The sequence below is a fragment of the Natator depressus genome, chromosome 23 (assembly GCF_965152275.1).
Source record: "Natator depressus isolate rNatDep1 chromosome 23, rNatDep2.hap1, whole genome shotgun sequence".
Lineage (NCBI taxonomy): Eukaryota > Metazoa > Chordata > Testudines > Cheloniidae > Natator > Natator depressus.
Genome location: NC_134256.1, coordinates 3,217,671 through 3,243,270, shown reverse-complemented (window position 1 = coordinate 3,243,270; position 25,600 = coordinate 3,217,671). Strand labels below are relative to the sequence as shown.

The 25,600-nt window shown below is 56.1% G+C and overlaps 2 protein-coding genes across 2 annotated transcripts in view; both read right to left on the bottom strand.

Annotated features, from left to right (window-relative positions):
• Nucleotides 1-6,801, bottom strand: part of PAK4 (p21 (RAC1) activated kinase 4) — a 90,369-nt gene extending 83,568 nt beyond the window's left edge. The window contains exon 1 of the mRNA XM_074937326.1: nt 6,682-6,801. The gene's annotated coding sequence lies outside the window, so the exon portion shown is untranslated. The remainder of the gene's footprint in view (nt 1-6,681) is intronic.
• Nucleotides 6,802-12,010: 5,209 nt separating this feature from the next.
• On the bottom strand, nt 12,011-25,258 carry ACP7 (acid phosphatase 7, tartrate resistant (putative)). The gene is made up of 14 exons (XM_074936994.1): nt 24,976-25,258; nt 22,550-22,815; nt 21,310-21,510; nt 20,391-20,573; nt 19,625-19,650; nt 18,823-18,920; nt 18,516-18,578; nt 17,664-17,778; nt 17,464-17,577; nt 17,192-17,249; nt 16,066-16,133; nt 15,867-15,938; nt 15,009-15,146; nt 12,011-13,020 (listed from the first exon to the last, which is right to left on the bottom strand). The coding sequence occupies exons 2-14, from the start codon at nt 22,653-22,655 to the stop codon at nt 12,955-12,957; spliced, it is 1,308 nt and encodes a 435-aa protein (XP_074793095.1). The 5' UTR covers nt 22,656-22,815; nt 24,976-25,258; the 3' UTR covers nt 12,011-12,954.
• Nucleotides 25,259-25,600: the final 342 nt, after the last annotated feature.

The following is a 25,600-nucleotide window of genomic DNA, read 5'->3' as shown; positions in this document are numbered from 1 at the left end:
GAAGATAATCAATGGTCCCTTCAGGCCTCAAAATCTACACTAAGTTTACATGTATCCTGGCAGGGTAGGGGGCTGGAGAGAAGAGACAGTCACAATGAGACACATGGCTAAAGACCTTAATGAACAAGAAGTCACCCAGAGCACTCTTTGACAAGCAAACATACAAGAAATAAGTTGCACCATCTTGCCTTTGGAGAAGCACCTGCAAACAAACAAACTGCAAAATCATGGGAGCAGTCAGCCAGGACAATCAGCAGTTCCACAAGGCAGTAGTAAAGGCATGAAAGGAGGCCACCAGTGGAGCAAGAAGAAAGCCGTGTGATTTTTATTTATTTTTTTGTTAAGAGTTTCCTTCTGGTGGTGCTGATAACTGTCATCCAAACACATGCAAACAAAATACAAAAGTAACTGGGTATCTGAAAAACATCTGGGTGCTGGAACAAACGGGGGGATGGGGCGGGCGGTTGTGGGAGAGCAGAGAATACATTTCCACTCAGTGGAAGTAAAGTGTAATGCAAGTGGACACTGATCACACTCACATTGGTATCTTCCCTGGGATCGGTCTCCAGTAGTTGGTTTCATGCCAAACACGAAAGCGAGCAGCGGTGTAAAGTCAAGTAATGGTTTATGATCATATATTTGAGTTTCAGTTCCCATTATAAACCCTGGTTTCAGTGAACGAAACCAGCTTTCCTTTTCAGGCAGGGAGGAGGTGTGAATGAGGGCAAAGTCAGAACAAGCATGAAACTAACATTCGAGAAGAGACACCAGACAAATGCAAGGAAGCACCTGGCTAGGTATACCATCCGCTGCTTGAGTCATAGATTATAAAGTAACATGGTGCTGTCCCAGCCACGTATTCATCCATCAACAAATCCAAACCTTACGGGGGTTTTTTTTGGGTACTTCACATAATGTTTCTGTTTGTCCATTCAATTTAGTCATGGTTTCAAGAAAACTTTCCCCAACCGGATTTGCAAGACGCAAAGGACAATCAATATATTCAGCTAACAGGTTTATTCCTTTATCACAAAGGAAAGTACTTTCCTTACAAGGGTGCCAGGATTAGTTAACGTTTTTACTGGCAGCAGATGACCAATTCCTTGGCGACTTCTCAGACTGTGTTTAGGGCTTTTGTATAAAAAGCATTTTTCAAAGCTACTAAGGTCCTTTGTATCCTCCTTTAGCCACTCTTTACAGCTGGTTATTTTCAATAAACCCAAGGTCCACCTGTTTACTAGCCCATTGTGAAAGATGCTGCCCGTGTCAACTCGCAACCCTGGAGAGCGTCCAGCTGATTTTTGCCAAGTTCAGTCATTTTTAATTGCGAGTAAAAAGTATCTTGAAGCCTTTCAAGTTTTGTATGGCACTTCCCTGCTGGAAAGTATCAACCACTTAAAAGTGAAGGGAGGGGAAAGTCAGTGAGAGAGGACAGATAGGAGAGGAGGCTTTCTAGTGTTCTGCTGTACAACGTTGGTGACAAGCTCAGTTTTGGGCACCCAGTTTGAGACACTTTGGACCCGAGTTTGAGCCGCTGAGTATTCACAGCTCCTATTGAATTCAGCACCTCTGAAAGTCCACTCCTTAGGCACTCAAAACCAAATGTCGCTTTGGAAAATGGTGGCCTTAAGCGCTCCATGATTCAACTCAACCATCATCTTACCTTACTTCCCTCCCCCAACCAGGTGTTTACTGAGCTCTTTGAGCATGAGAAATGCAATGAAAGTGCTCAGGATTAGTATTAAAAATATAAATATTTAGTAGGGCTGTCAAGCGAGCAAAATAATTAATCGCGTTGTTAAACAATAATAGAATGCCATTTATTTTTGGATGTTTTCTACATTTTCAAATATATTGATTTCAATTATAACTCAAAATACAAAGTGTACAGAGATCACTTTCCATTTATTTTTGATTACAAGTATCTGCACTGTAAAAAACAAAATAGCATTTTTCAATTCACCTAATAAAAGTACTGTAGTGCAATCTCTATCATGAAAGTACAGCTTACACACGTAGAATTATGCACACCAAAAAATGGTGTTCAAAAATAAAACAATGTAAAATTGTTGAGCCTGCAAGTCCACTCAGTCCTACTTCTTGTTCAGCCAATTGCTCAGCCAAACAAGTTTGTTTACATTTGCAGGAGATGATCCCGCCCGCTTCTTGTTTACAATGTCACCTGAAAGTGAGAACAGGCGTTCTCATGGCACTGTTGTAGCCACCATCACAATATATTTGTGGGCCAGATGCGCTAAAGAGTCATATGTCCCCTCATGCTTCAGCTACCATTCCAGGGGATGTGTGTCCACGCTGATGATAGACTCTGCTCGATAACAATCCAAAGCAGAGCAGACCAACGCATGTTCATTTTCATTATCTGAGTCAGATACCCCCAGCAGAAGGTTGATTTTCTTTTTTGGTGGTTCGGGTTCTGTAGTTTCTGCATCAGTGTTGCTCTTTTAAGACTTCTGAAAGCGTGCTCCCTACCTCGTCCCTCTCAGATTTTGGAAGGCACTTCAGATTCTTAAACCTTGGGTCGAGTGCTCTAGCTATCTTTAGAAATCTCACATTGGTACCTTCTTTGCGTATTGTGAAATCTACAGTGCAAGTGTTCTTAAAATGAACAACATGTGCTGTGTCATCATCTGAGACTGCTATAACATGTCAGAATGCAGGTAAAACAGAGCAGGGGACATACAATTCTCCCCCAAGGAGTTCAGTCACAAATTTAATTAACGCATTATTCTTTTAATGAGCGTCATCAGCATGGAAGCATGCCCTCTGGAATGGTGGCCGAAGCATGAAGGGGCATACAAATGTTTAGCATATCTGGCACGTAAATATCTTGCAATGCCAGCTACAAAAGTGCCATGCAAATCCCTGTTCTCACTTTCTGGTGACACTATAAATAAGAAGTGGGCAGCATTATCTCCTGTAAATGTAAACAAACTTGTTTGTCTTAGGGATTGGCTGAACAAGAAGTAGGACTGAATGGACTTGTATGCTCTGAAGTTTTACATTGTTTTGTTTTTGTGTGCAGTTATGTAACAAAAAAAAATCTACTTCTGTAAATTGGACTTTCACAACAAAGATTGCACTACAGTATTTGTATGAGGTGAACTGAAAAATACTATTTCTTTTATCATTTTTACAGTGCAAATATTTGTAATAAAAAATATACACTATTATTTCAATTACAACGCAGAACACAATATATATGAAAACGTAGAAAAACATGCAAAATATTTAATAAATTTCAATTGGTATTCTATTGTTTAACAGTGCAATTAAAACTGCAATTAATCGCGATTAATTTTTTTGAGTTAATCGCGTGAGTTAACTGCAATTAATTGACAGACCTAATATTTAGAAAAAATGAAAGCTATTGGAAAATCAACCAATTAACATTTCAGAAGTGCTCTTATGATCTGCTCCTTCCAACTGCAACAGCTATGTGGAGCTAGGGTACAGAGCTGGATTCATTCTCAGACCCACTTTCTAGTGGCTATAATTGCTAACCCAGTGCATCCTCTGCATGTGGCAGCTCCTGCCAGCCAGAGATCACTGAATGCATTAAATATCAGCGTGGATTGAGTTACAAACCAGGACACTGTCCAATTTGAAATGTCAGTCATAAAAAGCAACAGTGAGGGCAAAAATATCCAAGAGCACATCTGCTGATCAACATGCCTATATAGGAAGGTTAAGCTCTCTCCCTTTCAGAGTAACAGCCGTGTTAGTCTGTATTCGCAAAAAGAAAAGGAGTATTTGTGGCACCTTAGAGACTAACCAATTTATTTGAGCATAAGCTTTCGTGAGCTACAGCTCACTTCATGGGATGCATACTGTGGAAAGTGTAGAAGATCTGCATCCAATGAAGTGAGCTGTAGCTCACGAAAGCTTATGCTCAAATAAATTGGTTAGTCTCTAAGGTGCCACAAGTCCTCCTTTTCTTTTCTCTCTCCCTTTGTTACTCTAGGGTACTGATGTCTATACATTTATTTCCAAATAAAAATACCTTCGGTGTCTGCAGGCTGAGCCTTACTTCACTTTTAATTTACACTTGCATTTCACTTGCTAACAATTAGTGGCATCTCCACTCAGGCTAATTGAAGCTTAGAATGTCCTAACGGAGACAGCTGTTCCCAGAGACTGTCATACACAGAGCAGTTTCCAAACAGAGGAAAAGAGCCAACTCCTACAAAAACACTCCAACAAGCCATCTGGGGGCTTGGAAAGTTTTATACTAGAGTTTCAGAGTAACAGCCGTGTTAGTCTGTATTCGCAAAAAGAAAAGGAGGACTTGTGGCACCTTAGAGACTAACCAATTTATTTGAGCATAAGCTTTCGTGAGCTACAGCTCACTTCATCGCTTCATCTGATGAAGTGAACTGTAGCTCACAATAATTTATTCTCAAATAAATTAGTTAGTCTCTAAGGTGCCACAAGTACTCCTTTTCTTTACACTAGAGTGTTTCTGTAGCCCTGGAGCAGTAACAGTCCCATTTTACCTATTTCCCCCGCTTTGATTTTCCCCACCAGGGAAAAATATCAGCTTAACCTTTCAGGATAAATAGCGTGGTCTGCCCTCTAAGCCTCATTTTGCTGAGACCCTGGTTATCCAAAATTCCCATTTACCAGAACCAAAGTAACACCCCTCAACAGTAAAACCCCCTCTGGATTAATTTCCACATCTCCCTCTTCTCATTCAAATAAGTGAGGTTTGACTGCACTGGGAAGCGTAGCTATGGTGGAATATGCAAAGCTGCAGAGGGTCCTTTAGCTAGAGTACAATATTCACTACATATTTTCTGGGGATCAGAGCAACAGCAATCCAGACTCCTGGCTTGTACTCCCAGTCCTGGCACCCATTTGTCACAGGCCAGTCACTGTCTCTCTGCATCTGTTTCTTACCTCAGAGAGGGAGGTAATTCTGACCCAACTCTGCTAAGCACTTTGAGATCCTCAGATGAGAGGCACTACACAAGAATTTTCTCTGAGGTCCCCTGCCACACATTAAGTGGTGGCGACCACAGATGCTATGTATTGTATATATTTTGACATGAGGTCATGCACCATTTGGAACATTCCTGCCCACCCCCACCCCCACCGCAGCATGTCCCAGATAACAGAGCCCCGACTTCTCTGCCATTCCTCCCCCCATCCATTCTACTGACACCCTCCATCCTCCCGGAGCATTTCTAGCTCACCCACTATCAGAGCATCCAGGGGCCTCTTCTCCACTGACCTACACCCTGATCTCCAGATCTCCACCCTCTACAACCCCCGAGTCCCTCACCCTAACCAGCCACACGCACATGCAGCCCCTTCTAGTCCCCTCACTTGCCCCAGTCCCCTCCCTTACCCCTTCAGTGGCCTTGTAACCCCATCACTTACCTCTTCTCACCTCCCACAAGTCCTCTGTGCCCCAGCTGCCCCCTCCTGTCACATGCGCCCTATACATGCCCTCAGCTCCCCTGTACAACCCCCACCCTCAACTCCCCCTTCCTCTCAAATGGCCACTTCCCTTACATGCCCCCTTCCCCCAGCCCCACTCTGCTCACACATCCCAGCCCCAGACAGAGTCCTGCACCAATACAAAAATTTGTATCCAGTGCCAATCCGCGAACATGGTCCACGGACATCCCAGATTGGCAGGTCTCTACACGCGCACACACAGCTCCCCCACCCCCCCTCACCCCGATGCCTTCATATCCCCCTTGTGCCCCCAACGCCTCAGCTCCCCCTCCCCTCACACACCCCCTTCCCCCAACTTGATCCCCCTCCCTAGCCCCCAGTCCCTCACATACTCCCCACCCCTCGGCTCTCCCTCCTCTCACACCACCTCCCGCAACCTCAGCCCCCCTCCCCAGCCCCCAACCCCCTAGGCTCCCCCTCCTCTCACACCCCCTCCCCCAACCACCACCTTGATCCCCCTCCATAGCCCCCAAACCCCCACATACCCCCCACTTCCCCCTCCTCTCGCACCCCCTTCCCCCAACCTGATCCCCCCTCGGCTCCCCCTCCCCCCACACCCCCTCTCCCAACCTTGATCCCCCTCTCCAGCCCCCAACCCCCCCTCCCCCCACACCCCCTCCCCCAACCTTGATCCCCCTCTCCAGCCCCCAACCCCCCCTCCCCCCACACCCCCTCCCCCAACCTTGATCCCCCTCTCCAGCCCCCAAACCCCCCCTCCCCCTCCCCCAACCTTGATCCCCCTCTCCAGCCCCCAAACCCCCACCTCCCCCTCCCCCAACCTTGATCCCCCTCTCCAGCCCCCAAACCCCCACCTCCCCCTTCTCTCACACCCCCTCCCCCAACCTTGATCCCCCTCTCCAGCCCCCAAACCCCCACCTCCCCCTTCTCTCACACCCCCTTTCCCCCAACTTGATCCCCCTCCCCAGCCCCCAATCCCCCACATACTCCCCACCCCTCGGCTCCCCCTCCTCTCACACCCCGTCCCCCCAACTTGATCCCCCTCCCCACCCCCCAACCCCCCTCGGCTCCCCCTCCTCTCACACCCCCTCCCCCCAACTTGATCCCCCTCGGCTCCCCCTCCTCTCTCATCCCCTCCCCTCCCCTTGATCCCCCTGCCCAGCCCCCAATCCCTCACATACTCCCCACCCCTCGGCTCCCCCTCCTCTCACACCGCCTCCCCCCACCTTGATCCCCCCTCACCGGCTGTCTCCCGGGGGCGGGGCGGGGCGGGGGCTCTCGCGCTGTCTCCCCCCGGGTCCTGGTCACTCCGCCGCCGCCGCAGCCACCATATTAGGAACCAGCCAACATCCGGGGACACCCCCCTCCTTCCTCGGCTCTTCCCCGTCCCCCCAGCAACAGGGGCCGCCTCCTGAGGGGGGGGAGGAGGCAAACCCACGCCCACCTCCCATTCTCCACCTCTGATTGGGCGAAAACGACGCCGCTCTGCGGGCACTGCCCACTCGGGGGCGGAGGGGGAGGGAGAACTCGCAGCATCTTGCGTTCTGATTGGCTAGAGGAGAGGCTGATTGATGGGAGGAGGAAAAGGGGGCGTGCCTTCTCTTAAAGGGGACGTCGCCCCCTTCTGTGGAGTGTGTGGGGTCAGCCCGGGAAGAGGGCGAGGGCATGGAGGCTTGGGGGGTGGCTCCTATTGACCTTTCCCAGACTGCCACGGGCGGGTGGGGTCATCGTGTCACAGCACTGCCACCATTTTGAGCATGTGATGTTGCCATGGCACCCTAATGACGTCTTCCGAGCAAGACAAGGTGTCATCATGTTGTGCTTTGATGTCATCACAAAAAGGCATGACATCATCCAGCCACAGGGGGTTGTCACCACGGCGTGCTATGATGCTTTGGCTGCGGTCATTTGATCCCACCCTAAGATCATCTGAGAAATGTGACATCATGGCGTGAGAGGGCATCATCTCCTGGGGTCCTGCAGTCACTTGCTCCGGCTGAAACGTGACATCATGCCGCACGATGACATCACGAGACGAAGACCCGGCATCGCTCGGTCCCATCCTTGCACCATGATGCGGCGTCATGAGGTGAGATGCGAGACCCCGGGGCTGCGAACGCTTGTGATGTTCCTATGGTATTTGACCAGGAGTCCTGAACCCCAGCCACCACCCTCCCCCAGTCAATAGACAACACTCCTTCCCAGCGGCAGAAATAGAACCCAGGCATCCTGCAGTCTAGAGGTTAAAGGAGGGAACTGGGAGTCTGGATATGTGGCCTTGGTCAAGTCATTTCACCTGCCTATGCCTCAGTTTCCCCTTCTGTAAACTGTGGGGATAATACCTACTTCCCAGGTGGGTCATGAGGCTGATTGGGCGCAGGGAAAGTCACGATCCAAAGGGCATGGCCACCTGGGCTGTATTTAGGACCAACACAGCCCCGGAGAACCCAGCCATTCCCAGCAGCCGTTCCTGCCAGCAACCAGCCGTAACCGACTTGCTAAATTAAGCGCTTTGACAGTGCAAGGCAAAGAATGAGCCACCCACATGGCAGCTAATAATAGTCATCGGCTTGTCACTGGAGTTAATTCAGTGCCAGCCTGACAGCCCTGAGGACCAACGCCCCTGCTTAATCACAGAGCAGGTACGGTGCGGCCTTGGGTCCTGGAGGGACTCTGTCTGGCAGAGAGAGAGAAGGTGTGGCTGTATGGGCATCCAGGCAACCTAGCACAACGGGCTCCTGGGTCACAACTGGGGCGCCCATAATACAAATAAATAATCAAATGATATAAGTGCCTTATACCAGTCTAGTCAAAGTAGTACAAACCCCTGGTGTGAATGCAGTTATACCAAGATAAAGGTGCTGGACAGCGATCCCTGTACAGGAAGGGAAATAAGCTATACCGGTATAAGGCACCTCTATCCCAGTATAACAGTGTCTACACAAGGGGTTGTGTTGGTATAACTATATAGGTTATACACACACACACACACCCCTAACTGCTATAGTTATAGGGTCATGAAATCTGTGTGGAGAGCAGGTTACAGAATTTCATTAGTTCGGAGTCAGTCTGGTATTTGGTGTTTTTTGATTCCTTTGTACGGTAGAAAGGTCAATCAATCAGTTGTGGATTTCCGTGGCACAGTCCCCACCCCTGAAGCATTGACAGGACTACAGACGAGCTGCAAAATGGCTAGTGGTTAGAGTGAGGGGGGCAGGGATGTGAGCTAGGACTCCTGGGTTCTATGCCCAGCTCTGCGAGGTGGGTAGGGCCTAGCTATTAGAGCAGGGGAGGACCAGGGATCCGAATTCCTGGGTTCTGTTCTTCTCTCTAGGAGGGAGTGGGGTCTAGTGGTTACAAAGGGGCTTACAAGTCAGGACGATTACAAGAATGGGGAGGGGCGTTGCAAGGCAGGACGCCTGGGTTCCATACCCATCTCCGTTTCTGTCTTGTTGTGGCAAATCAGTTCCCCTCTCTGTGCCTCAATTTCCCCATCTGCAAAATGGGAGTGGGGTGGGGTTTTTTTGGGGTGGGGGGGAGGGTGATAAATTATACCCGCCACTGGCAAGTGCTTTGAGATCACAGGATAAAAAGATCTGTGTAAGTAACACTAGTTATTATGGGGATCATCCACCCCCCCCCCACACACACACACACACGCGCCCAACTGGACATATTGCACAGCTGCTTTTAGCAAGAAAACCCTACAGCAATAGATGGCTGATTAATAAAATCCCCAGAGCCCCATCCTAATGCCCCGTGCCTGGTGCACGCTGCCCATTTCTCTCTCCTAGGTGTGAGAGAGAGCCATTGCCAACTCTCTGCCAACCTTTGCTCCTTCGCTGGCAGCCAGATTTCAGAGTCCTGGGGCTTTTGCAGATGAATTTCCTGGGCTCGGTAAGGTCGCTCTGAGATGCTCAGCAGCAGAGAAATTCCGCCCCCACGTGGAGAACTTAGTGATAGCTAGCGTTAGTGCTGGTGAAAGTGCCCTGGAGACTGGAAGTCCTGGGTTTATCCTTAGGACAGGAGAGAGCGGTAGCATCACCCATCACATCTTAGCTAGTGATGAAGCCCACATCGCAAGCCGGATGGGAACACCACACGTTATGGGGGTCTATACCGGGGTCACTGCATAAAGGCCTGTGTTATGCAGGGCCTGAGCCTAGATCACTGGGCCCCCAAACTTTTTCATGCGCTTTTGGGTTCACCTCTGTCAACGTGACCCACCCTCCCCAGTCCCACATCGAGCCCTGCTTCCCCCAATCCCCAGGGTCCCCGGGAAGGAGATGCCACCGCAGCCCAGGGCAGGCATGGCACAGGGACGGTGGCAGAGGAACAGGCTCCCCATCCCGAACACTGCTCCCAGCAGCAGCGACCAACTTCTCCCGACCAGCTCTGTGCGCCTCTGGCAATTCCCACCACAGCTCCTACCCTACTGGGAACAGAGGCTGGCTCAGAGCATGGAGCCACCCCTAGCCCAGGCTTCTGCCTCCTCCCAGCTGCTTCACAGGAAGGTGCAAGAGACCTTTCCCCACCCAGTGGGCAATTCTGGAGTCACCTGCACCCAGGGGAAGTCCCCTCCTGACCCCAATAGTTAGAGGGCAGCTCATGCCCTGAAGCATGAGGGTTTATAGCCCTGCAAAAGCCTAGCCAAAAGCTCTAGGAATACTTACTAACTTGCCCTGTTCATGAGGGCTCCATACAGAACTGTGCTAATGAGCTCAAAGTCAGAAGAGGAAATCAAGGACCGCGTGGAAAGGCAAAATTGAAGCCCAGCTCTTGTACTCAACTCCCTGGGTAAATCGGCAGCCTGAAGAGTTTCAGGGGCCTTAGCTAGGAAGGCGCCTCTCTTGTGCTACCTAAGCAGAGTGTGCTCTCCCCTTCCCAGTTCTCTACCAGACACGGGCAAACCAAGCCCTGGTATTCTAAAGACCTTGCAGTCATGACTTTGCTTTTATTCTGCCCAGGTATATATACAGCCATCCAGCCCTCCCATCTAAATGTATTTGATGTTGGGGCCATTCTGTATTCAGCTGCCTCATTCAGAGATTATGAACCAGAAGGGGCCAGTCTAACCTCTTGCATAACCCAGGCCATTGGACTTCCCTGAATGCATTTCTGTTTGAACTAGTGCCTACCTAGGGATCTTTTTTAGAGTGTAGCATTAACTAGGCTAAGTCTGGTGAGCTGGGTTCTCAGTCAAGTTGCCCGCTTGCTCTTTGAACCCTGCTAACCTCTTGGCCTCCAGGAGATCATGTGCCAGTGGGTTCCATCGGCTAATGGGTGAAAATGGCATAGGCCCTGAGGTTTTCTTTTCCCCAGGGCTGTTCCACCCCCACTCCACCCCTCCCCTGAGGCCCTGCCCTCACTCCGCCTCTTCCAACCCCCATTCTGCCCCCTCCCCGAGACCCCCACCCACTCGCTGCTCTCTGCCCTCTCCCAAGTCCCTCCCCCAGCTGATCAGGGTGCCACCAAACAGCTGTGGCTGGTGGGTGCTAAGCACCCACTATTTTCCCCCCCATTTTTACCATGTTCCCTCTTATTCATCTCCAAGGTCAGAGTCCCACTCTTTCAGTCTCTCTTAATAGGAGCCAGTAGATTAAAACAGTTAATGCAGGCTAGTGACTTTTACACTGTTATCAAAGCCCAGACAGGAAACTGAGCTCCTTCATCACCCGGGTTCTGAGTTGCATTAGCACGGAGGAGCCCCAGTCACGGAGCCCATCGCGCTAGGCGCTGTACAAACACAGAACAAAAAGACACTCCCTGCTCCAAAACAGCTGACAAGCCACGTACAGGAGAAGAGGTGGGACCGATGGGGGAGCGCAGGGAGACAGTCTTGGTCAGCGAGACGGGCAGTACCTCTCACAGCCGCCGATGTAAGCATGGAGAAAAAACGAACTCTCACCAGGGCTTTCCGCAAAGGGCAGCAGAAATCTGGCCTAGCATTGGCCCGCCCCTGACTGTGACAATGATCTAGGAGGAACCTGGGAGCCAGCGGGCTCTCTCACTGGCCCATGAAGGAGAGATGCTACAGCGGCATCTATCTCACGCCCTTGGCACAGGGCAGTGTGTATCAGTAATCAGAAAACTTAGGCAAAATACCCAAGTTAAGTAGCTCCTCTGCCCCACTAGAGACCCCCCCCACACACACACACACAAACCCCTCATAGCCAGCACATGGACCCAGAGACTCCCAGAAATTCTCCCTGTGCCAGCCACCTATCTGGGAGACACCATAAAGCCGGGCTGCCTGCCTGCCATCAGTCCTCTCAACTGAGCGCTTGCTGGCCAGATGCTCCTTGAGGCCATCACCTGACCTCTACCCCCCCCAGCTTCAACTAGGAGGCAGCTGATCAGTCCCAGGTGGGGCTGAGCCCACCTCCCCTTAATGGGGCCGGTGACAGAGCCGAAGTCTCCTCTCGGTGACTCAAGGATTTGGAGGGGGCGCCTCCTGATTTACACCGGAGCAGAATCTGGCCCTAAAACAGTCAAGGCACCAAAGGCAAATCAAGCGCCGTCTGAAGGAGATGAGCATTGCACACCTTTTGAGCTTGATTTTGTTTTGTTAATTTCCAAAGCATCAATACAAAAGACCCAGCGTGTAGCTCGAAGATTTAAGGATCATACAACGAACCTCAGAGATGTACCATGGGCCACGCTTGATGGCAAAAGGCAAATCTAGCCCCATCCCTTGCCGCCTTGCAGCTCCGTGTAGGGCTTATTGCATTACAGGAACCAGCAGCAGGGGAGACGGCCTGGTACGGAGGCTCAGCTCATGGAGGAAAGAACAAATAAGGAAAGAAAACCATCAGATCCCGGCACCCCTTCCCCCCGCACACAGTCTGAGAGCCAGAAGAAATCAAGCAGCGGAGATGCCCCAGGTAAAGGCTAGAGAACATTTTAGATCTAGGGGGGTTTTTCCTAAGAGGCAGAATGGGCCAGTGGATTGAACAAAGGACTGGGAGTCAGGATGCCTGGGTTCTATTCCTGAAATGCGAGGGGCAGATCTAGTGGTTAGAACAGGGGGGCTGGGAATCAGGGTTCTGTTCCTGCCTCTTGGAGGGGAGTGGGGTGTAGTGGTTAGAGCAGGGGGGACTCCTGGGTTCTATTCCTGACTCTGAGAGGGGAATGGGATCTAGTGATGAGGGAAGACTGGAAAGCAAGACCCCTAAATCTAAGATTTTGGTCAATGTTCTTCCTGTCTCTGTGCCTCAGTTTCTCCATCTATAAATGGGAATACACAGACAGAACCCCACCCGTATAAAGTGCTCTGAGACCTAATACGCTCAGTTGCAGCAAAGCGCTTTTTCACCATTATAAAGACCCAGCTGCAGGGTCCGACGTGTCCTTCCAGTGCCATACATCACGGCCTGCAAGAGCGGCCTTTGGATTTGATCAGTTTAGTTTGTAGCCGTGCAGGGAGCTCTGACTCCAGCCAGATAGCGAGGAATTCAGAGTTTCCTAGGGATGCAGTCCCTCTGTTCAACTCAGGGCTGGGTGCCTGCTGCCGGGCTAAAGCCAAGCTTTGGGGCCGTGCAACTCCTTGATGAGCCAGATCCCATCCACAAGTTTCCCGTCCTGAAAGACAAAACCAGGACTTGGGTTCAGGGATGGCTCCAGGGGATGTTTCCCCACTGCTCAGAACCCAAGACAAGCTTCATGGTGAGCCTCAGAACCCAGGGCGGGTCTATGGCAACGTGTCGGGAATGGGGACGGGAGGGATGGATTGGGACCACAAAGGGGCAAGATTCATTCTGTGACGAAGTGGGAATGTTCTTAATGTTTTCCCTGAATACTGTGTGGGTGCCTCAGTTTCCCCGATGCAGTTCTTAAGTATCCAGGTGGTGGGATAAGGCTGTGTGATTGTGGCAGAGCCCTAGGGGGCCAGTGTGATGGTGTCTGCACAGAGAATGGCCGACACCCTGTCTCCTGGCAACTGATGGCCTGGGCCCCTCCTCTGCAAAGGTGCCAACTGAAGGTGTTGGAGAACAAAGGGATCAGGTGGCCTCCTGGCCCGGGAAAGAGACAAAGGCCAGAGGAGGGGCTGGAGAGTTTCAGTTTGGAGCTGGCTGGGGAAATGGAGGGAGGCCAGATGGGGCTCTGGCCTCCCTGCCCCCCAAGATGGACCTGACTGAGGGGTCCTGTTTCCTGTACCTACAAGCTCTGTTTTAGACCATGTTCCTGTCGTCTAATAAACCTTCTGTTTTACTGGCTGGCTGAGAATCACGTCTGACTGTGGAATTGGGGTGCAGGACCCTCTGGCTTCCCCAGGACCCCGCCTGAGCGGACTCACTGCGGGAAGCGCACGGTGTGGACGGGGATGCTGAATGCCCCGAGGTCAGCCCCAGGAAGGTGGAAGCTGTGTGAGCTGCTTGCCCTGGAGACAGGCTGCTCACAGAGAGGAGGCTGCCCCAGAGTCCTGCCTGGCTTCGTAGGGGGCAGTTCCAGAGCATCACTCGGTGACTCCGTGACACATTCACACTGGTGGCAGGGATGGGATTGCAATATAGCCCCAGTGGCATGAAGATGTGCCTTATCCCCCCAGCTCTCTAGAGCTATTTCCCCTCCACCAGACCCGCATTCTGGATTTCACTAAACCCTTCCCCTGCAGCCCCCTTAATCTGAAGCACCGATTAAGCATTCAAATGAAGTTGATTATCACGTTTCTAACAAAGGAAACATCCATGTTTCGCAAACCGCAGCTACAGGGATTTGGATTTACTCCTAACGCTAGGAGAGGCATGGGGTCTTGCAATTAGAGGAGAGAAGGCTGGAAGTCAAGACCCTGATGATATGAATTCAATGTTAGGCTGCTCTGGAGAGAGGTGGGGAGAACTCTGGGAGGTTCCATGGCTCAGGCCCATTTCCAGTGTGAACCCATCGAAGTTAGAAGGACCAAAACAGCAGGGATCTGCCCGGCTTCCCACCCAGCTCCCGCAACACAGGAGCCAGATTCCCAACAGCCTTCAGCACCTACTCCCAGCCCCCACTCCTCACTCTACTCGCTAGACCCTGCTCCCCTCCCTGCTTGCCCCCTATATCTGCTTGGAGCTGGACAAGCCCAGATGCCTGTGCCTTTCTCCAGAGCCGCCCAGCTCCAGACTTCTCCCACCCTAGGCTGGAGGAGAGTTCAGCGCTGCTTTACCCCCGGGGTTTCCCTTCTCTGCCACTGCCTCGTGGTAACACCCCATGGGTGCCAGCTGAGATTCAGGGAGAGGTTGCTATGGCAGGAGCTGTCCAGGTGGTAGCATTCAGAGGGACAGGGGCCCAGTGGGTAGAGCCGGGAGGGGGGGCTGGGAGGCAGGACTCCTGGGTCCTCTCCCCAGTTGTGGGAGGGGAGTGATGTCTAATGGTTAGAGCAGAGGGGTGCTGGGAGTCAGAACGCCTGAGTTATATCCTTGGTTCTGGAAGGGAAGTGGGGTCTAGTGGTTAATGTTCAGTGCCCAGATACCCCTGCAATGGGTCCACTGCACAGTCCAATGCACATTGAGCCAGCCCAGGTAGGGATCGGATCGGGCAGGACGGGGTGGGCGTTGGTGGGGGTCCATCCGCCGGCCATGCCATACCTGGTCGTCAGACACTTGCTCCAGCCAGATATGGCTGCGGTTGACAATTTGCAGGCGCGTGTAGCCATAGTCCTTGATGCGCAGGGCGCTCCACTCCCGTGGGTAGGGGACGAAGCAGTCCAGCCTCTCCTTACAGCCCTGCGGGGGATGGAGGGGGGCAGAGCCCATTGCATGACCACGTTGGGGCGGGGGGGAGAAAGAGGGCAGGGCTACATCTTAGCTTCGTTCCCCTTAGCTAAACTCCTCCTCCCACTGCCTCAGCCCCATCTGCACTGCACATCAATCCCTCCACCCCCTACCCCTTTCAAGGCAACGTGGCCTAGCAGATAGAGCATTGGATGGAGACCCCGGTGCCCTTGGGCGAATCACTGCCCTGCCCATGCCTCAGTTTCTCTCTTCTCAGTCTGCTCCCAGCTTCACCCCTCCTCTCCTGATCCCTCCATCTTCTCATGGAGCCTCTTACCCCAACCCATCCATCCCCTGGGCAGCTGGGGCCCAATCCTGCCCTACTCCCACGCAGCGGGACTGTCCCGGGACAGGATCAGGCGCAGCTCCACTCCTCGTACTCTTGCCCTTAAACTAACACCCCCAACAGGCATCTAAATTAGGCCCCGATCCTGGAAGCGCCCACACTGAATTTCAATGGGATCTGAGGGCACTCAGCACCACTCAGGTGGTGTTTGGCGCTTAACGGGATCAGGCCCTTAAACCGTGGGCAGAGACGCCCGGCCCCGCGGCCGTCAGCGGTAGGTTTCACCATTGACTCGCATGGTGAGCAGAGGCGGGCCCGTGGCGGCTGGTATCGGCCCGTGCTGCTGGGCGCCACGCTACCAGGCTCGGGCCCCCGCTGTCACTTACAGCCGATCCGGTGATGATATGGACGGGCGCGCGGGGATTGGTGTAGGGCGATTTGGTGCTGCCATTGTAGACCTGCAGTGGGGGGAGGCAGACGGGGTCATTTCAGACTCAGATCTTGGACCCCTAACCAGGCTGGACAGCGACCCCGGAGAGACCCCCCCCAGACACCCGCACCCCCCCCACCCCAATCAGGAGTCACCTGATAGTTGTAGACCGGCCACAGCCTCTCGTAGGAGTGTTCATGGGCCCACAGCTCTAGGTCGACACCTGGTGAAGAGAGGACAGCACTGGCTCAGGACTCTGGCCACTGGATCTTAGACCCATGGCTGGATTGGGGGCCTAGGCATGCTCTGCCCTGGGGCTCTGCCGCTGGGCAAGCCGGCCCTTTAAGAGATAGGATGTGGGGCTCAGCCCATGTTCCCAGGTGAATCGCGGGAGAGTCCAGGTAGGAGACAGGGAAAGAAATATTCATTGCCCCAACTGTCATAATCTGTGTCTCTACAAGGACACGTGGAAGGGATCATATACCAACCGGGACCCGTTGGTCCTTCATATGAGTCCATACTGTACAAAGAATGAGAAAGGTGGGCTGGGAACAGGCACGAAAAGGAGTTACGCAAGCAGGTACCTAAACCTAGCCTGCCCTACAGAAGGTAATGCTATGCCACCCGCTTGCCTGGGCCTGCGGGATAAACTGAGCAAGGCCAGACCTCGGAGGGCGATGAAAAAAGCAACCAAAGCCATCAAGCTAAACGAGTGGGTGGGTAGGGGGGCAGGCCCCTTAACCAGCACGACGGGGGACAGAGCCTGCGGCGCCAGGAATCCTTCGCGGGACTGGAAACAGAGACAGTAGGAGATAGAAGCAGAGAAGTCCTTGGAGGTGCCTGTCACCTGGGGGGGCGCACGAGGCCAGAGCTGAGAAAGGTGCCGGGGGCCCGAAGTCCCTGGGGTGTGGGCTGTCACTGACGTCCGGGAGTGTCCGGGGAGAGGGACTGGGCTCAGCAGGGGAGACTCAGGCCCGTTGGGGGTCTCCCTGCATCAGTACCCAGGCTGGCTCATCCCCACGCTACGCACCGGCTGCTGGTGGCAGGGCTCTGGGCTAGGGCTGCATGACACAGAGACACCCAGAAAGTGACAGAAGCCCGTCCTGGTCGGCATGAGCCCCCAAAGCGCCTTGGTGCCACCCCGCCACCCTTCCCCCCATCGCCCCGGGGCTCCAGCTGACAGCTCCAGCGCATGTCCTGCAGGGGGAGCTTCCCAGGTTCCCCCCTAGGGGGTGCTGCCGGGGGAGGCTGGAGGGATGGGGGGTGAGGGGCAGCGGGTACCGTATTTATAGAACAGGTCCTCCAGGCCGTACTGATGTTGGGGGAGCCCTCGGCGAACCTGAGGAGAAAGACAGCGGGGGGGAGGGGGGAATCAGCAGCTGGCAGGGGGCCTGGTGGGTTGCCCCACATTCTCTCCCTAAGGCCCTCCAGCGAGGTCCCCCCGCCCCCTGGAACGGCCTCCCTGGATCAATCTGCAGGTCCCCACTCAGCTCCCTCCCTGCTGGGTGCAAGAGCATCCTCCTCTCTCCTCCGCAGCAGCTCCCCCCACTCACGATGCTCTCGTGCTTCGTGCAGTCGTCTAAGTCATTGTTGGAGCAGTACATGGGCCGGTGCCCCATGGTGATGATCCACGGGTGCCGCCGGCGCCGATCCGGCCGCGTGGCCTCCTGCCGCCAGGGGGGAGAGAGAGAGTCTGTGAGCGAGACAGTCTGGGCGGGTGGCAGCGGGGGTGGGGGGTTGGGGGCATGTCTACCTGTAGGTCTCTCTCAAGCCATTGGTACTGCTCCTGGACGAGGTGGCGGCCATAGTTCAGGTAGAAATACACCTCAGTGGAGAAGGAGATGACGTGGGCAGGGCCGATGTCCCAGCTCGGGGGCAGAGAAGCAGAATCATATGGTGACAAGGGAGGGAAGGCAAAGGATGAGCCCTGTGCTATGCTGGGGGGAAACTGAGGTACACGATGGGGGAAGCAGCCTGCCCCTCAACACACACAGTGAGTCAGTAGGAGCAAGAGAACCCAGGAGGCCCGGCTCCCAGCCCCCTGCTCTAACCACTAGACCCCACTCCCCTCCCAGAGCTGGGCTAGAACCCAGGAGTCCTGGCTCCCAGCCCCCTGCTCTAACCACTAGACCCCACTCCCCTCCCAGAGCTGGGCTAGAACCCAGGAGTCCTGGCTCCCAGCCCCCTGCTCTAACCACTAGACCCCACTCCCCTCCCAGAGCTGGGATAGAACCCAGGAGTCCTGGCTCCCAGCCCCCTGCTTTAACCACTAGACCCCACTCCCCTCCCAGAGCTGGGATAGAACCCAGGAGGCCCGGCTCCCAGCCCCCTGCTCTAACCACTAGACCCCACTCCCCTCCCAGAGCTGGGATAGAACCCAGGAGTCCTGGCTCCCAGCCCCCTGCTCTAACCACTAGACCCCACTCCCCTCCCAGAGCTGGGATAGAACCCAGGCGCCCTCCAACCCCCTCACGCACACACTCTAACCAAGTACGGCCAGGCCCAGAGAGTCCTGCCCCAGGTGTTCTTATCCCCCTGCACCTCTGCCAGGGTCGGGCACCTGGGGCTGGAATGCTGCCCCCTGGGGGCGAGGTGGGGTGCTCACCTGTACCACAGGCCCTCCGTGTCACCGGGCATGCTGAATCGGGCACGGTAGTTGGAGAAGTTGCTGGGGGAGGGAAGAACAATTAGGGGCTGCAGTGGGTGTGTGTGGGGGGGGGATGGCTTTAACCCTTCCAATTCCCAGCCCGGCATCTCAAGCATCCCTAATGCACCCCTCACCCTGGCCTCTAAGCTGCCACTCCTAGTCCGTCCCCCGGGAGCAGATGGAGACACCTCCGGCTCCGCCACCCCTTTCCCCGCCCCAACCGCAGGCTGAGAGATTCCCAGGACAACAAATTCCCCCCACTCACTATTTCTCCTCGTGGTTCCCCGGGCACGTCATATATGGCACCGATGCGGCAATGGGCTCTATCTTGCGCATGAAGGCATCTCCGACCATGGCATTACACTACACCCCAGAGACAGTCGCATCAGCCGAGGCACCTGGGAACGCTGCACCCTCGGAGTACATTTACATGCCTGGGGGCTGCGTGTACCCCGGGTGGCTGGAGGGCCACATGCCTGGAAGCGGGTGGGCAGATCCGTGTGCAAATGCAAACACGTGTGTGCGTTTGCATACATGGCCACCAGGGCACGGATGGGGTGTGGGGTGGACGGGGCCAACCCGCCTAGCATCGTTGCTTCAATTCCCATCGCAGGCTACACAGCTCCCTAGCACATCCCGAAGCAGTTCCAATCTCCCATGGGCCTGGGCTCATAATACCGGCCTCCTGGGCAAGTCGCCGTGTGCGGGAATCAAACCCCCACCCCCCACGTGCCAGCCTCTGCCAGCTGGGTTAGTTCCAGGGCTGGAGCAGCTTTGTAAACCTCACTGAGTCCATGAGGCATGCAGGGTAGAGAGACCCATACAGGCCGGGTGGGACGCACACAGGTGAATGTACATACATGGGGGCACAAGCATCTCTGCTAGAAACCCTTGGAGATGAGCACACAGCCCCTTCCCCTGGGGGACCCCTGTCAGCGTCGGCCCTAGATCTCCACTGCAGAGACACCAGTGAGTGGGGCCAGCCCCCCGGACATGGAGGGGAGCAGGATGGGGCGCAGCCGGAGGAGAAGTGAAGGCGAAAGAGGCAGCATGGATACAGAATTTACCTGGTCCATATCATAGGCAAAATCCCCTGGGAAAGACAAGAGGATCACAGTGAATTGGCTGCTCTGCCCTGGGGGCAGGGGGCAGCCTAGGTGCAGATTTTACCCAGATTTGAGGTTACCCCCCCAGTTTGAAGCCGACAATGCTGGCTTGATGCCCTCTGAATCCTGCTCTAATCCGTGGAGGGGAGAGGGGTGCTCTCGAGGGCTGAGAGGCAGGGCCGCCCAGGGGATTCAGGGGGCCTGGGATCTTCGGCGGCAGGGGTCCTTCCGCTCCGGGTCTTCAGGGCACTTCGCCGAAGACTCGGAGCGGAAGGAGCGGTGGCGGGTCCTTCACCCCGGGTGTGTTCGGCAGCACTGAAGGACCGACCCCCCCCCGCCGCCAAAGTGCCACCGAAAACTCTCGTGGGGACCCCTGCGGGGCCCAGGGCAAATTGCCCCACTTGCCCCCCCCTTCTGGCTGGCCCTGCTGAGAGGTGAGTCTAGTCCTTGGCTGACATCCCCAACGAGGGGGGCAATTAGAGCCCCCAGTGCTTTGGGGGACATGGGCCCTGCCATCCTAGGAGCTGGACACGGACCCAGCGAGTTCGTTCCAGGGGGCACCAACAGTCATGAGATGGGGATGACTGTCGGTCATTCCTGACATGGATGGGATGGGAGCTGGCGCCCCCTAGAGGGAAAAGGCCCCGTGTCCCATTCCCCGCCCCCTGAGCCCATCCCTTCTCCAGCCCCAATCCCAGGGCCTGGGGGAGCGCGGCGTGACACCGACCTACGTGCAGGATCACGTCGTACATGTCCAGCTGCGTGTCGCGCTGAAGCCTGGGCAGGGACTGGGGGTTGATGTTCCCCATGTCGCCGAAGACAGCGAGACGCGGGCTCCAGTCGGTGCCATTCGGCAGAGCCCGGAAGCTGTGGGGCTGGCTCCAGCCCAGCGGGCTCCCGCAGCGATAAGCTACAGGGGAAGAGCAGGGAGAGACTCAGACACCTGTAGGGTGACCGGACAGCAAGTGTGAAAAATCGGGACGGGGTGGGGGCTAATAGGAGCCTATATAAGAAAAAAGACCCAAAAATCGGGACTGTCCCTATAAAATCGGGACATCTGGTCACCACAGACGCCTGCTTCTCGTGTGTGTGTGTGTGTGTGTGTCCCCGTCCCTGCTGGAGGGGATGAGCCCTGCTCTATGTGTGTTCACACGTGATTGCACAGACAGCAGAGTTTGCACGGCCGGGGGCTGTGTGCACGTGGATCTGACTAGCTGGGAGCTGTGTGTGTGCGCGCGCGCGTGCTTGCGTGTGCGAAAGAGAGAGATTGGGGAGTGTGCATGGCTGGATGCTCAGGGTGGGGGTGTATTTGGGCCCAACGCAGATTTGGACCTGGTGATGGTGGATATTGCTGGGGGGCACTGTGCTTGTGTGCGTGCCCCGCGTGTCAGGGCACGCGTGAGCGTGACAAGGCGTCAGGGAGCGTGGCCGGGTTTCTGGGCACGCGCCCCCCCCGCCCCATCAGTGCATATCCCCAGGTCTCTATGGCCCTGTGCGCCCCCTCCCTGTGGGCACCCCTTTCTAGAGCCCTGCCCCCATGTCTCTGTCCCTCAGTCTGGTGGTGTGGACGTGGCTTGGCGTGGACGAAGTCTGCAGTGTGCCGGGCCCACTGCCGGGAGAGGATCCGCGGCCGGGCCCCCGCTTACCGTAGCGCTGCCCGGGAGCCAGACCCCGCAGGGTGACCCGGTGGATCAACATGCTACGGCGCAACCACCCGCCATCCACGAACCGGCTGGCTTGGCCCTTGGCGGAGGTGGTGAAGGCCCCGCCCGGCTCTGGGCCGAACTCCACGATGGAGCCGGCCGGGTCGAAGGTCGTCCAGGTGACGGTCATGGCGGTGGGGTCGCCTGCCAGGGTTAGAACAGCCTGGTGAGCGCTCGGAGCCCGAGTCTTCCCCGGGATGCCGGCCCTCTCCCTCCCACCGGCTCTGTCTAGGTGCTACAAGGGCCAATTACACACAGAGCCGGCTCCAGATGCTCCTACCCTGCCCCAGAACCAGCCTCTGGCTCCAACCCTCCGGCCAGGCATGGATGGGCCTATGGCCAGGCCTGGAGCCAGATCTTGGTTTCCAAGGAGCTGAATCTGCCTGAGAAACTGATTCAACCTTCCCCCGTCTCACCAACACTCTGGAACTGAGGCAGGGAAGTGTTTGCAGGGGGTTGGGAAACTGAGGCTGTGACGATGTGACGCAGCAGGGAGGGGGGAGTGTTGACCTGGGAATGTGCCCTGGGGACGGGAGACCTGAGAGCCTGTCACCTGAGCCAGGAGGGGGAGGGGGAGGTGACACCTCTGCCCAGGAATGTGGACGGAGGCTGCAGCAGGGAACCTGCTGGGTGGGTTTAGTTTCAGTTTGGGGCTGGGTGGAGGAACACAGGGAACCCCAGGGCTGGGGTCTGAGCTCCCTGCTCCCCCAGAAGGACTTGACTGAGGGGTCCTGGGTGTCCCCACAAGCTCTGTTTTGGACTGTGTTCCTGTTGTCCAATAAACCTTCTGTTTTACTGGCTGGCTGAGAGTCTCAGTGAATCCCAGGAAGAGGGGTGCAGGGCCTGGACTCCCACACACTCCGTGACAGAGGCACAGAGAGGGGAAGGGACTCACTTGAAGCCAGACAAAGTGGTCACTGCCTGAGCTGGGAATAGAACCCAGGAGTCCTGGCTCCCAGCCCCCCTGCTCTAACCACTAGACCCCACTCCCCTCCTAGAGCTGGGATAGAAACCAGGAGTCTGGGCTCCCAACTCCCCCTACCAACCACTAGACCCCACTCCCCTCCCAAAGCTGGGGACCCCAGGCCCGGTGATATAAACATCAATAACCCAGTGGAGCTGGGCTCCCAGTCTGCCCCACCCCTGGTCCCCCTGCCAGGAGGCGGAGCCCCGACAGCCTCACCTGGGTAGGAGAGATGCACTTGCTCGGGCTGGGTGCGGCGGATGCCCTGGCACAGCAGCCAGGGGAGCACCAGGCAGAGCAGGCAGAGCCAGCCGTGCAGCCCCATCCTCGCCCTGCTCTTCCCAGCCGTGTGGAAGAGGGATGGGGAAACGAAAGCTGTGGGGTGCTGGCCTTTGAGCAGGTCAGATCCTCCTGTGGTCCTGAGTCAGCGCCACGCGGCTCTGATTTCCGCAGCCTGATACGTCAGCGGTGAGGCCAGACAGCTCCTGGGGGGCAGAGTTCAAAATTCCCAGAGTTAGGGGGGGACCCTGATGGGGGACTGGATCTCGGGGGGCCCAGATGGAGGGCTGGGAGCAGGGGTCAGGGGGAGCTGGGTCCGGGTGTCTCCTAGTGGGGAGGCTAGGAGGAGGTCCTGGGGGAGCTAGCTCTGGGGCTCCCTGATGGGGTGTAGGAGCAGAGTTATTGGGGAGCCGGCTGCAGGGGACAAACACATCCCTTGTGGTGGATCCCTGTATAGATAGCCAACACACACCACCCCAGAGGCAGCTGCATCTCAGCACCGGGCGTGGGATGCCTGTAAAAACAGCCCTGGAGCCCTCACAAAGGGGGGCTAGGGGGATACAGTCTGTTGGGGAGGGGTTGGGGAGCCCTGGCAGAAGGGGGATGGGGGGCCCTGGGACAGCAACCAAAATTCTCCCTCCCACCTCAAGCCCCAGGCTGACACCGGCTGCCCCTCCCCTGCCAGTTGCTCCTGGCTCTGCCCCGTGGCACTAAGCAGGTGCCCCGCCGCACCACGCTGACCCACCAGGACGGGCAGCCCGGAGTCCCACTCCTGGGCGAACCCGAGAGCAGAGCAGAGACAGACAAACAGGCACACCCTGTTACCTAAGCTGCCACCCACACCAGCCATCCCGCCCCCCAACTCTGCCCAGAACCCCAATTAGTTAAGGGCTCGGCTGGTGCCAGATGGGAAACCTTGCAAACGGACAACTTGTGCAACCACGGAGTGAATAGTGCCAGGGAGATACCAGCGCCCACACACACACACACATACTGCCCCCTGCCCTGGCATTAAAGCCCCAGCTCCCTTAGCCATGGGGTGATGGGAGAACCTAGCGAGGCCCAAGAAATCAGTCATTGGAGAAGCACCGAGGGATGGATCCACCTCAGGGATTCCTCGCTGGAGGGGACGGGGCACAGGCCGGCAGAGACGCCAGCTTGACCTGGCTGGCTGGGTTATCCAGAGGCCGGTGTTGCAACATTAGAGCAGGTCACGAGACGGGGGTGGGGGGGAATGAGGAAGGAAGAACTGGCGCTTCTCAGGTCAGGGTGCTGTGTTAGACCAGGGGGGCTGGGACCCAGGACTCCTGGGTTCTCTCCCCAGCTCTGGAAGGGGAGCAGGATCTAGTGGTTAGAGCAGGAGTTGTGGGCTGGGAATCAGGACGCCTGGGTTCTATTTCTAGCTTTGGGAGCTTTCTACCCCACTGTGGCATTCCCACGCATGGCAGCAGCCAGACTGCAGATGCCTGGGCTCTGCAATTTGCTGCGTACCAGTTTCAGTGCTGATGACATCATCAATCATTCCTTGGCTGCTCTCAGCCACCCCCACCCCGATGGAGGTGGTTCAGTGTCATTGACCCCATTTGTGCAGGTGGGGAAACTGAGGCACAGCACGTAGCAAGGGACTTGCCCAAAGTCACATGGAGAGTCTGTGAGACAGCAGGGAATAGAACCAGCCCTGGGAGGTCAACAACACTGACCTACTTTAACCACCAGACCCCCTCCCAGAGCTGGGAAGAGAACCCAGGAGTCCTGGCTCCCAGCCCCACCCCTCTCTAACCACTAGACCCCGCTCCCCTCCCAGAGCTGGGGATCGAACCCAGAAGTCCTGGCTCCCAGCCCCCCTGCTCTAACCACCAGACCCCACTCCCCTCCTAGAGCTGCGGATAGAACCCAGGACTCCTGGCTCCCAGCCCCACCCTGCCTCTAACCACTAGACCCCGCTGCTCTCCTGGAGCTGGGGAGAGAACCCAGGAGTCCTGGCTCCCAGCCCCCCTGCTCTAACCACTAGACCCCACTCCCCGCCCAGAGCTGGGGATCGAACCCAGGAGTCCTGGTTCCCAGCCCCACCCCTCTCTAACCACTAGACCCCACTGCTCTCCCGGAGCTGGGGATCGAACCCAGAAGTCCTGGCTCCCAGCCCCCCTGCTCTAACCACCAGACCCCACTCCCCTCCCAGAGCTGCGGATAGAACCCAGGAGTCCTGGCTCCCAGCCCCACCCTGCCTCTAACCACTAGACCCCGCTGCTCTCCCGGAGCTGGGGATCGAACCCAGGAGTCCTGGCTCCCAGCTCCCCCCGCTCTAACCACTCGCTCACACACCCCTGCCGGTACAGGGGTCTCCCTAGCCCCGCAATCGCGTTTACCTCGCTCCTCCGCAGCCGCCCGCAGGGCCAGGGCTCCCGCGCTGTCCTCCCAGGGCTGAGCCCGGTCAGCTCGATGCACGCACCAGGCTGCCCCGGCTGCTGTCGGCTCCCTCCGCCGCCCGCCCGGCAGGTGCTGCAGGGCAGGGGCGGAAGGACGTCAGCCCGCAGGAAGCACCGAGCGAGCCGTGGGCTAGTGGCAGCCGGCCAGGGAGGCAGAGCCGCACTCCCGGGTCAGGGCATGTGCCCAGGCTGCCCGGCGGCAAAGGCCACACACCGGAAAAGAAGCTGGGGGCTCAGGACTCCTGGGTTCTCTCCCCAGCTCCAGGAGAGCAGCGGGGTCTAGTGGTTAGAGGCGGGGTGGGGCTGGGAGCCAGGACTCCTGGGTTCTCTCCCCAGCTCCAGGAGAGCAGTGGGGTCTAGTGGGTGGGGGTGGGGCTGGGAGCCAGGACTCCTGGGTTCTCTCCCCAGCTCCAGGAGAGCAGCGGGGTCTAGTGGTTAGAGGCGGGGTGGGGCTGGGAGCCAGGACTCCTGGGTTCTCTCCCCAGCTCCAGGAGAGCAGTGGGGTCTAGTGGGTGGGGGTGGGGCTGGGAGCCAGGACTCCTGGGTTCTCTCCCCAGCTCCAGGA

Excerpts from the sequence above, each read along its gene's own strand:
- ACP7 (XM_074936994.1), bottom strand. The coding sequence starts at position 22,655 with ATGGGGCTGCACGGCTGGCTCTGCCTGCTCTGCCTGGTGCTCCCCTGG. Across the intron at positions 20,574-21,309 it reads GGCTCCCGGGCAGCGCTACG|CTTATCGCTGCGGGAGCCCG; the intron begins GTAAGCGGGGGC and ends CTTCCCCTGTAG. Across the intron at positions 19,651-20,390 it reads CGACGTGATCCTGCACGTAG|GGGATTTTGCCTATGATATG; the intron begins GTCGGTGTCACG and ends TGTCTTTCCCAG.